General features: G+C 61.9%; 1 protein-coding gene across 2 annotated transcripts; it reads right to left on the minus strand.

The window, feature by feature from the left end:
• Positions 1-752: 752 nt before the first annotated feature.
• LOC111153371 (chromosome unknown C15orf39 homolog) lies at positions 753-10,274 on the minus strand. Of its 2 annotated transcripts, XM_022512367.1 has the most exons (3): positions 10,221-10,274; positions 4,198-6,948; positions 753-2,186 (listed from the first exon to the last, which is right to left on the minus strand). In XM_022512367.1, exons 2-3 carry the CDS (start codon positions 6,896-6,898, stop codon positions 1,819-1,821), a joined length of 3,069 nt encoding a protein of 1,022 aa, XP_022368075.1. In that variant the 5' UTR covers positions 6,899-6,948; positions 10,221-10,274; the 3' UTR covers positions 753-1,818. The 2 variants fall into 2 exon arrangements, with proteins under 2 accessions (XP_022368075.1, XP_022368076.1); XM_022512368.1 differs by lacking the exon at positions 10,221-10,274 and having other exon boundaries at positions 4,142-7,023.
• Between the last annotated feature and the right edge of the window lie 272 nt (positions 10,275-10,546).

Consider the following 10,546-nt stretch of genomic DNA (forward strand, 5'->3'; position numbering starts at 1 on the left):
AAATCCTCGGGCCTGAACAGGCAGCAGGGCAATGGTGGCGGCCGCTCGGCATCCTGGCAGCCGCCAGGAAGTCAACGGCCTCGTGCAATGCCAGGCTCCAGCTGTCAGCAGGCGCAGGAGGGATGCTGTAACTGAGCTCCGGGAAGGCTCACGAAGACTGGGGTTGACCCGGCAGGCCTGACCGGTCCTAGTGGGCTGGCCCTCGGTCTAGATGGGATGGGAAACCAGGAAGCCACCCCAGCAAGTCCCGAGAACCAACCTCTGCAGGGAGATCCCAGCAGAGACAGGGTCTCTGGAGGGTGTACCCAGAGTCTCCCCACAGCAGCTAAGGTGTGAGGAGCTGTCCTTCCGCAGGATGGAGTCACCAGCATGGGGGCGGGGTGACAGCACTGTTCTAGGGATGCCTTAGTGAGCATGTCCTTGGTGCTGGAGAGGGGCACACGCTAGGGAGCGGTGACCAGCACTTCTCACTGGGACAGTGCGCCACAGACCCAAAGACCACCAGGACCCCCAAGGGTCTCGGGAGGAGGGCTTTCCCTGAGCAGGGGAGTGGCCACCCAGCGGGCGTGTGACTAGGACCCACGTGGCCACAGCTAGTCAGCACAATGGTGCCAGGGAGCCTCGACACCTTCTGGGCTGGGAGCAGGGAGAACTGCCAAGGACTAGGTGATGGCCTATTAAACTTGAGACCCCACACCCCCCGACCCAAACACACAGCCAGGCCTCAGGTCCAAAAACAACCCAAATGCTTTAATGTTTAATGGCCTGCCTCCTGGGCCCACAGCCTTCTTACAAACCTTAGCCAGGCCAAGGGCCCAGCTTGCCAGCGTCTGCTTCAGTTTAGTACTCTGTGAGGAGGTCACTCATAGCAGGCGTGACTGACGGGGCTCTGGTCCCCAGTCCGTATCTTCGAAGACCTCCCAGGATCCAGCTGTCATTCAGCCTGTCTTGTCTAGTCCCTGAGTCCCTGCAGCTGCTTGGCTTCTAGCAAATATACCACTTTCTCAGGAAGATGCACCAGGGGGACAAGGCAGCTCCAGGAAGTTACTGGTGTCAATTCAGGACAGGCCTGGGGCCTCCCAGAGGTGAAAGCAGCAGGCCCAGAACAAGGATGTCAGCCCCAGGCTGTATCTGGGCACCCCCTGTAGTGAAGGGAGGAAGGAGCAGGCTCCCCAGAGAGCTTCCAGGCTGGGGAGGGTCAGGGCCCAACCCCAGACTTTAGGGCATAGCCCCAGGCTTTCCTGGGAAATGACTCTAGAAAGTGTAAGTCATACGCACTGTACACTGTATCACCCTAAATAACCAAGTCCTATGACACAAAAAGACTTTCTAGAAGGTTCTACTTGCCTTAGCCTCCTATTCTAGGCCCTGGCTGGGATCTAGGCCCCCGTCCTGGGGAGGGAGCAGAGAGCAAACCTTAATGGGTGTGTGTCAGGCATCACCCCCACAACAACCCTGTGAGGTAGGCTGCGTTGTCCTATCTTACAAACTGGGAACTGAGGGCTCAAGGGAGGAAGTGACTTGCCTGGTTACACAGCAAGAACACAGGAACCCAAGGATTCAAGCCCAAGTCTGTTGAGCTCCAAAGCCCACACATTTTCTCTAAGGAAGAAACAGGAAGTAGTCCTTTCTAATAAAAAAGGCCCTCAAGTAAAAAGTTCAGGGGCTCTCAGCCCACTACGGGGTGGGGGTGGGGGGCAGCAGAGCAGGAGAAGCTCCAATGGCATGTCCACTCCTGGCCCTGGGCAGCTGGCCTTACAAAAGGTTGGGGTCCAGACAGTGACCCCCACACAGCAGCTGTCCAAACAGCCACCAAGGCTACAGATGATGGCTTTGGCCACCCAGCACCTGTGGGTGGGGCACAGACCGATCCGGCCCTGAGGCCTTATGGCCCCAAGTGGGCAGTGCTAGGCCACTGAGCCAAGCAGTTTCCAGCAGGCTGCGGAAGCGGGCCCTTAGTGTGGGGCCGGGGGGTCTGGTGCTGGCAGCAGGGGTAGGGGAGGTACCGTGGGACCCTTCCCCAGCGGTTGCCTCTGCTTTCTCTGGGCCAGGGGTTGGTGGCTTCCTCCCTGGCTTCCTGGCCTTGGGGACAGGTGACTTCCAGGCCAGGGCTAGGCTCTCCGGCTCATCTCTGGCCATGGTGGGTTCTGAGGAGGGCACAGATCCAGCCTCAGTGTCAAAGTTACCTGGAAAACGAACACACAGTCAGGCCGCAGACCCCAACACCCTCAGGTCCCACCTCCTGGCCTCCAAAGCTACCTAGACCAGTGGTTCCACTCTGCCTCAGGCCTGGAGGGCCCCAGCAGGGTCACGGGTCATGCCATCATGACTTCCCCATGTGTGCCGGAAGCCGAAAGGTGTGCTTCTACCCAGGTGACGCCAGGGCTCTATCAGATGATGGTATTGCTCAGGCAAAGCATCTGGTCCAAGAACCAAAGGAAAAGGGCCAACAAGACAGGAACCACTGGCCTGTACAGGCAGGGAAATTGGGGCATGGAGAGAGGGGGCCCTGTTACACCTAAGAGTGGCATCCTTCTACCAGACCACCCCCAGGGCCCAGGAGTGGAGGAAGCAGCAGAGGGGGCAGGAGAGGGCTTCTGACCAAGAGCATACCTCGTGGCAAGTGAGGCTGTCAGGGAGAACACGAAGGACACCCACAGAAGGTCCACCCTCCCCGGATCGGGGGAGGACTCACAGCTCAGGGAGGGAGTGACTGGAGCACCAAATCTAGCCAGCAACAGGAAGAACCTGGGTCCCAGTCAGTTCTGCACTAGGCCCCAGACTCTTCCAAGCTTGGACAGGGGAGGAGGGGACTGTGGAGTGCCCAGCAGGCAGCCCAGAAAATACGGCCCTGTCTTCTCTGGGCTTGACAGCCCAACTGTCCAGGGAGAAGACTGGGTTGGAGCCTCTGAGCCATGCATGATACCCCTCACTCCACTCCACCCACCCCCCCACCGCCGTTCAACAACACTCCCGCGTACATTCTCTTTGCACCCATTTGGGCAAGTGCTCCAACTTAAGTGCTCAGGAGTAAGCAATGCTTGTCCCCTAGACCCCAAGTTCCACATGTATGCCTCACTGCCTCGGGCGCCTTCCCCACCCTGACGTGGAGCCAGGACAAGGTAAGGGCCCAGGGCAAAGTTGCCAGGTGGTGAGGGGACGAGAAACCATTCCCATAGAGACACAGCACAGACAGAGCTTGGTGGCAGAATGGCGGAGCATCGAGGGAAGGCTACAGAGCAAGTCACAGGCCTCAGGCCTCCATGTGCCAGGTGTCCTGATGGACAAAAGGCCACGATGGGCACACCTGGCACCATCAGCCAAGTCCCAGCAGGAGTGAGTGTACACAGCACGCAGCAGCTGCCCAGAGCAGGGCCAAGCGACCTAAGTTCATGCTGCTTCAGAACAGAAAAAGAGCAAGCTGGAGAACAGTACACATGAGACGTCTTTTAGTACGGGAAAAGCAAACCAGGAACATCGCTCCAACTTATGGGGGCGCTTCTGTGACTATAAATACTGGGACAACTAAAACACGGCACATTCAAAAGGCAACTGTGTTCGGAGGGAGAAGGGGACCCCTGCCTACTGTCGGGAATCAGGTACTATTTACTGAAGGGGAGAAGGTGGGGTGGGAGGCAAAGGATTTAAGGGAAAGCTTAGGAGTGTGGGTCTGGGAGGAGTTAAGGGTCGGAGAGATACTGAGTGCAAAAGGCCAGCATGCATTTAGTAATTCAGGGCTCAAGCTCAGAAGAAGGGAAGCCGGGTGGGACACAGACACAGGAGGAAGAGACCTCAGATAGAGAACAGGGCCTCATCAGAGCCCTAGAACCCAAAGGAGAAGTCTACACTGAGGTGGGAGAAGGCCCAGCAAAGGAGGGAAGCTGGAAAGCTGCAGCATCGGGGAAAGTTAAGTTTCCACGGGGACAGAGCAGCAGGCCTGCTCAGAGGCTTAGGGAAGAGGCCATGAAGGCCCCGGTTGTGCCAGGGTGAGGAGGGATGGGGGGTGGGAGTGGGGGTGGGGGTCCACAGGGCCTCCCCGGGGATGGCCAGGCCCCTCCGCAGCACCAGTTCTTGGGCTCCCCTGCCCCGAGTCCCAGGCAGTCCCTTGGCCCGGCTGTGACCACTCACACAGCCCACACACCTGTCACTCGTTCGTTCACACAGCTCCGGTGGCTACTGGGGCCGCCCCATGCTCACCCAGCTGGCGGCGGACACAGTCCCGCCACTGCAGGCCCAGCAGGTCGGGGTAGATGTCAGGCAGCTGGCGCAGAGCCAGCAGCTTGAGCATGCGCGAGGTGCAGCCGTGCAGGGCCCGCTCACGCAGCGCGCGCTCCTCGGACAGCGTGGTGGGTCGCAGCTCCACGCGGTGCTCCTGCAGCACATGGTCCACGGAGGCGGGCGGCAGCCGGGGGAAGAGGCGTTCCTTCACCAGGTGGATGGGCACAAAGATGGCGCCGGCGCGCACCACGTGGGGGAAGGGGCACTGCTGCGTGCACACGAAGCTCTGCAGCTGTGACAGCAGCTTGCCCAGCAGCCCCTGCACAGCCTGGCAGTCCTGCCACGCCGCCCGGCCCCAGGGCCCCGCCGTCTCCAGCCACTCCCGCAGCTTCTCGGGCGGAGAGTGTGCCACTGAGCCCGAGATGGCATCGCACAAGGATGTGTGCAGGCCCGTGAAGTGTTGCTCTGGAGAGTCCGCTTGGGCTGGAGGAGAGGCTGGAGTCGGGGCCGGGGCCGGGGCTGGGGCCTGGGCAGGCGAGGGGGCCAGCGCGGGAGTGGGGGCCACGGCCACAGCGGGAGGACTGGGCAGCGCCATGTTGAAGCAGGCCATGGGCAAGGGCTGCGTGAGAATCTGGAGACCAAGGGGCACGGTGGTGGGGGTGGGTACAGCTTGGGCGGGCGCAGTGGCTGGGGTGGGCGCCGATGGGGCCACAGCTGCCGGCAGGGGTGCTGGCCGGAGGATCTTGAATTTTCGGAACATGAAGGCCACGGAGCTGTGGAAGTTGGTCCTTGGGGTGGTGGCCTCGGTGGCTGCCGGCACCCCGGGCAGCCCTGGCGCTTCCGTGACTATCTTTTCCAGCTCTGGCAGATCCGAGACTGTGTTCCCCACACCTGGCACATCCAGGGCTGCCGTGGTCCTGGCACGCACCTCGGGACTAGGAACCCGGACAGGAGCCTCTGCCAAGGGCTTCTTCACACTTAAGTCCAGGGCCACCTCCTCTCTAAGTGAGCAGGGAGCCTTTGAAGGGGCCTCCTGGGCTGGCAGGGTCCCCCCACAGTCTTTGGCAGGGCTCTCACTGGGGGCTGGGGCCAGGTCAGGCTCAGTCGAGTCCTCGGGAGCCTGCACATCCAGATAGTCACGGTAGGGGGCCAAGCTGAAGACATTGTCAATAATCGGCATCGGCGGAGAGCCGGGAGGCAGAGCACCCTTGTTCTGCAGCAGAGACTGGCGCTCCTGGGCGCATGGTGGGAGCGCTGGAGGGGTGCGTGGAACTGGGCTATCCCCAATGACAATGGGTGCCCCAGAATGCTCATCGAGCTGGGTCTGGAGCTGCTCTTTCCTGCAGCTGGGCAGCCACACCTTCTCCTCTGCCTCCTGGACTGGCTTCTCCACAGGCCTCACGGGCTCTGAGCAGGGCTGGCTGGCAGGCAGGGACTGGCATGCTCGCTGGAAGGCACTGGGCTGCACACTGGAAGGCACAGCCTGTACACTGTTTTGGGAAGGTGGCGTCCCTCCAAGCCCCGGGGATGCTCCATAGAGAGAGAGGTCATCCCGGGCATAAGGAAAGCCCAGTGTCTGGGCGGCAAAGTCCATTGGGCACCGGGGAGCAAGAGGTGGGTCCAGCTTGAGGCCTGGTGACGGTGCGGGGAGTGGGGCAGAGGGGTAGGAAAAAGTGTCCAGGCCCACTGGGGCCATATAGGGTGCCTGGGCAGCCTGCTGCCTCAGGTAGGGGCTGCTCAGCCCACCAGCTGGGTACCCAGCCCCCTTGTGGGCTCCCAGAGGCTGTAGGGGAAGCACTGAGCTGTAGCTCCCCTGCTTCTCCGGGTGGCGACAGGCTGGTGGGCAAGGCAGGGCCTGTGGAGGGTGAGGGAGCGGGTAGTGGGTAGGCACTGTATCCTGGCAGGCTGGCCCCAGCGGTTGGGCCAGCTGGGTCCATGGACTGGGAGGTCCGTCAGACAATGCCTGCTTGGGGTCCCCAGGGTAAGGACCTGCATATTTGGAGGCCAGCAAGCCTGTGTTGTGGATGGTCTGATACTTCTCCAGAAATGCCTGGCACGGGGAGAAGCTCACTGAGTTCTTGCCAGATCCCCCAGCTGGCACACCACGCAAGAAGGTGCCATCTAGGGACTGGCCCTTGCCAGGAGTTGGGGTCAGAGAACAAGACGGGTCAGCCGGGGGTAAGAGGGGTCCGGGCACCATCGTCCAGTCAACATCCAGTGGCCTCTTCGCTGCCCCATCCCCCAGGCAAGCCGAGAGCCCGTAACACAGAGGGCCGCGGTAGACAGGTTTCGGTGCTGCCAACGGTGGGCCTGGGTAGGAATGAGATTGGGGACCAAAGGGCAGGAGCTCAACAGGGCCAGGGTCCTGCACCTTCTCGGAGCTTTCTGCTGCTGGGCGGTAGAGCAGGCAACTGGTCAACAGGCTGTCTGTCCGAAGAGGGGGTCCTGCCATGCTGGTGGGGTACAAGGGTGGATATGGGGTCCAAGATGCCAACCGCTCAGACCCTGCCTTGGGAGCACTCCCCATAGGGCAGGAGAAGTAGGCACCCTTGTAGCTGCAGGGGTCCTGGTTACCAACAGAAGAGGACAGGCTGTGCCCAGGTCCAGAGTCTGCCTCCAGGCGGGGCAGCTTGCCATATATCACAGGCCCCAGGGTCCCCAGGGGCCGCTTCTCCGCCATCACTGTGAAGGCTTCAAGCCCTCAGGGGCCCCAGCTACTCGACTGCTGACCTGGGAGAGAGAGAAAGGTAGGGGCTGTCAGAACAGGCTACAGGCGAGCAACTGAGGGCTGCTGCTCTCACTGGCTCATCGCCGCACCTCAGAACCTGGCACTTAGCAGATGCTTGATAAAGCCTATGAATGAATGAATGCATGAGTCAGACAACACAGAGGTTTCCAACTCATCCCCCCTAGTCCCACTCCAGGAGCCCCTTCTGTTCAGCTTCTCCCCACGTGACTCCCCAGACCCCTTTCCTGCGGTTTCCGACTTTGCAGGCAGTCTGAGGATCCACTCGCTTGGCTACCCCTGTTCCCCATACACCGACGAGGAGACCTACTCATCCCAGTCACTGATAAAGGAGATGGGACCAGAGGAAGGCTTCCTACCTCCCCCTACAGCTCTTATTCCCAATGCCATAGGGATCTCAAGACGTCCACTACAGCCAAGATGTGGAACTGGACATTGTCTATGCATTCAGGTTTCCCAAGACACTCTTTAGGTCTGTCTGACTGGCCAATCTTACCAAAAATCTCAGAGCCGAGCCTGGAACCCAGGTCCCTAGGCCCAGAGCAACACAGATACCGGGCTCGGTTCCAAAGGGTAGGGCTATTCCCCAAGAGAAGCAGTGCACAGCATGGCTTCACAGGGGCCTGGCCCCCGGCAGGAGAGCTGAGGCTGTCCAGTAGATGGTGCTGTGGTACCAGCAGGAAGGTCCCAAAGTGTCCAGGAGGAGAGCCTGGGTTCCATCCCAGCCCCTCCGGGGCCCTTGGCTATTCAAGGCATGCAAGGGCAGCAGCACGGCCCCAGGGACAAGAAGGTAGGGAAGTGGGAGGATGCAAATGTCCAGGGAGGGAGTCCCCAAGGACCACAGAGTGCTAGGGCTACTTCCCCCACTGCCTGACAGAAACACTGAATGCCAGAGCAAGACTAAGTCCCTGAAGCAAGGGAAAGCAAGGATTGACACCCAGGCCCAGAGAAGTCAAGCCCGGGCTTTCTCAAGGCAGCAGGTACCCAATGACCCATGAAGGGTCACCTGAGGCCAGCCTTCTCAGGCCACATCATCCTGCCTCTACTTCCCCTAGCACCCTGTTCCCGAAACCCTCAGGTGGCTTAGAAAGGATGAATCAGCTCCCTCTTGCTATGATTAGGCCATGGGTCAGGTGCAAGCCACCACCAGCCCCTTCTTCCAGCCCTCTCCTCCCTTCTGGCTGGTGGCCAATGACAACCACAGTCTCATAAGGAGACCAACACATCTTGTGGACAAGAAAAGCCAAGGGTAGTAGGAGGGCCAATGCCCACTCCCATCCCTGCCTAACCACACCACGGAAGCCAGGTGGGACTCTGAAAAAGTTGGCTCTCCTGGCCAGAATCCAACACCTTAGCCTAGCCTAGAGAAGGGGATGCTCCCTAGGAGACACCAGAAGGGACATCAGGGTATGGTATTGAGAGCAATGCTCTATGACAGAGATTTGCATCCCAGACGCAAAGCCCCATCCTGGGGCACAGCAACCTTGCAAGAAGGAGTTATATGGTTTTTGGGGGTGCTAAGTAAGCGTCCCTCCCCACCACGGGGAGCTCTGGATTAATTAAGTGCTGGCTCTGGTCTCACCTCCCCCACATGCCCCTTGGAGCCTGCTCCACACCCACCCCAGCCCCAGGAGTCTTTTTCCCCCGGGGCTCTGCCCATTGCGAGCCCTTTGCCCTGGAGACTTCCTGAGACAGCCTTTCCCTCCACCCTGGGACCCAGTCAATAGAGGTGAAGCCATGTGGGACCCTCAGGAGTCTCTGAGGGAGAGACAGAGCTCTAGGGAGTCAGCAGAGGACTAGAAAGGGTATGGGGCTGACCTTACTACCTCCTGTCAGTAGAAAAAGCCCAGTGTACACTCCCTTGAGGGAGGCCCCTCCCCACTCAAGCCAGTAGCCAAAATGTAGGTGCCTCCTTCACACACACACACACACACACACACACACACACACACACACACGGAGGAGGAGGCAAGCAATTGCTTGGGGAAGGGGGGACCCCAGGGAGCAGGGTCACATTGCCCTTTGGGCCACCAAGCTGTTTGCTGGCTGAGGGCTGGGAGGACCAACCTCGGCCAGGGCTCAGAGCAGGGTACCAGAAAAGAGCCTGCCACCACTGCGCCCTCCCTGCCCTAAGCATCAGGGGAAGCACACAGCTTTTCCGTCTCCTAGCGACTCTCCGTAAGGCCAGTGGAAGTTGGGAGTTGGGAAAGACCAGGAAGAAGAGTGCCATCCTGCCAGGCTGGGGCCGGCCCCTAGAGCGCTGAATCAGGGCCCCTCCCCAGGTCCTCATACCTTCCCCAGTTGAGGCTCTGGGACCTACAGAACCTGGGAAGGGTCGCAGGACAGGCCTCCACCACCTTTCTCCTACCCGTCCCGCCCATATCGGTGGTGCCTGAGGCCCTCAGCCAACCTGGCTTTGGGGCTGCCGCCGCGCCTGACCCCGCGGACTTCCGGGTGTCCCTATGCTCTGTCCCTTGGCGCTGGGCCGCACGTGCACCCCAGCAGGCTGATCCATAGGCCGCAGCCACGCATGCAAATCCGTGCCTGCAAGTACGTGCACGGCCCACATTTGCACACACGCCTCTCCAGAACTGCGTTCTCGCCTCGCTCGGGCCCAGCACACGTGTGCACACAGCAAGGCCCGCGCACCCAGCCCCGAGGGCCGACACCCAAAGACTGCATGGAAGACAGGAGCAGGGGGCGGCCTGGCCGCAGTGTCCGGGCAGCTACCGCCTCGGGGCGATCCCGCCAGCCTGGGCTGCGGCCAGAAAGTGAGTCAAGCCGTAGCAAGGAAACCGCAGGGCCGTCCGGTCCCAGTAGGGCGCGTCCAGGGCCCCGCGGAGCCTCAGCGCCCGCCGCCGCCCCCCCAGGCCCAGCCCCCCGCCGCCCCCTCATCTCCGACCCGGCAGTCCACGTGAGCCGGACCCCGAGGGAGGCCCGAGGGCTCAGCCCGATCTCCTTCTTGCCAGTCCCTCGCTGGATCCGGCCAGAGCTTCGCTAGCGCCGCGGGGCGCTCCCAGGCCCCGGGGCCCTAGAAGTCTGGAGAAAGTCGGAGCAGCCGCGCGTCCCCGGCCCCGCAGACCGCCAGCCTGGGGGCCGACGCAGCCCAGAGCCGTAGCACCTCGGCCCAGGCCCGGCGTGCTCCATGCCCCGGCCGGCCGGTAGGGGAGCCCTGGGGCAGCGCCACCCGCCCCTTCTCCACGCGCCGCCCGCAAACTCGGCCCAACTTTCCGCGCCCGAGCCGGCGAGCTCCTACCTGCAGGGCGCCAGGCTTCTCGATGCTGCTGCCGGGGGCCGCGGCCGCATCCTCCGCCCTGCGGAGGCGGCGGGTCCTTGTCGGGCCGGGCCCTGAGCGGGAAGTCGCGGTGTACACCAAGCCAGGAGCCACCCTCCTCGCGGCCGTTCGCGCCGCCGCTGGGCGCAGTCTGCGGTCCCGGGCGGGGCGGGCTGGGGGCGGAGCGGGGGCGGGGCGGCCCGCGCAGTGGAGGCTGAGCCGGGCCGCGCCTCTGGGAGCCCGCGATCCCCTGGGCCCCGGGGGTGTGGAGGGCCTGCGGCGGCCAGCTCTACAAGAACACGGCCGCG

Source organism: Enhydra lutris, unplaced genomic scaffold (genome assembly GCF_002288905.1).
Source record: "Enhydra lutris kenyoni isolate GAN:26980312 unplaced genomic scaffold, ASM228890v2 scaffoldscaffold31, whole genome shotgun sequence".
NCBI lineage: Eukaryota > Metazoa > Chordata > Mammalia > Carnivora > Mustelidae > Enhydra > Enhydra lutris.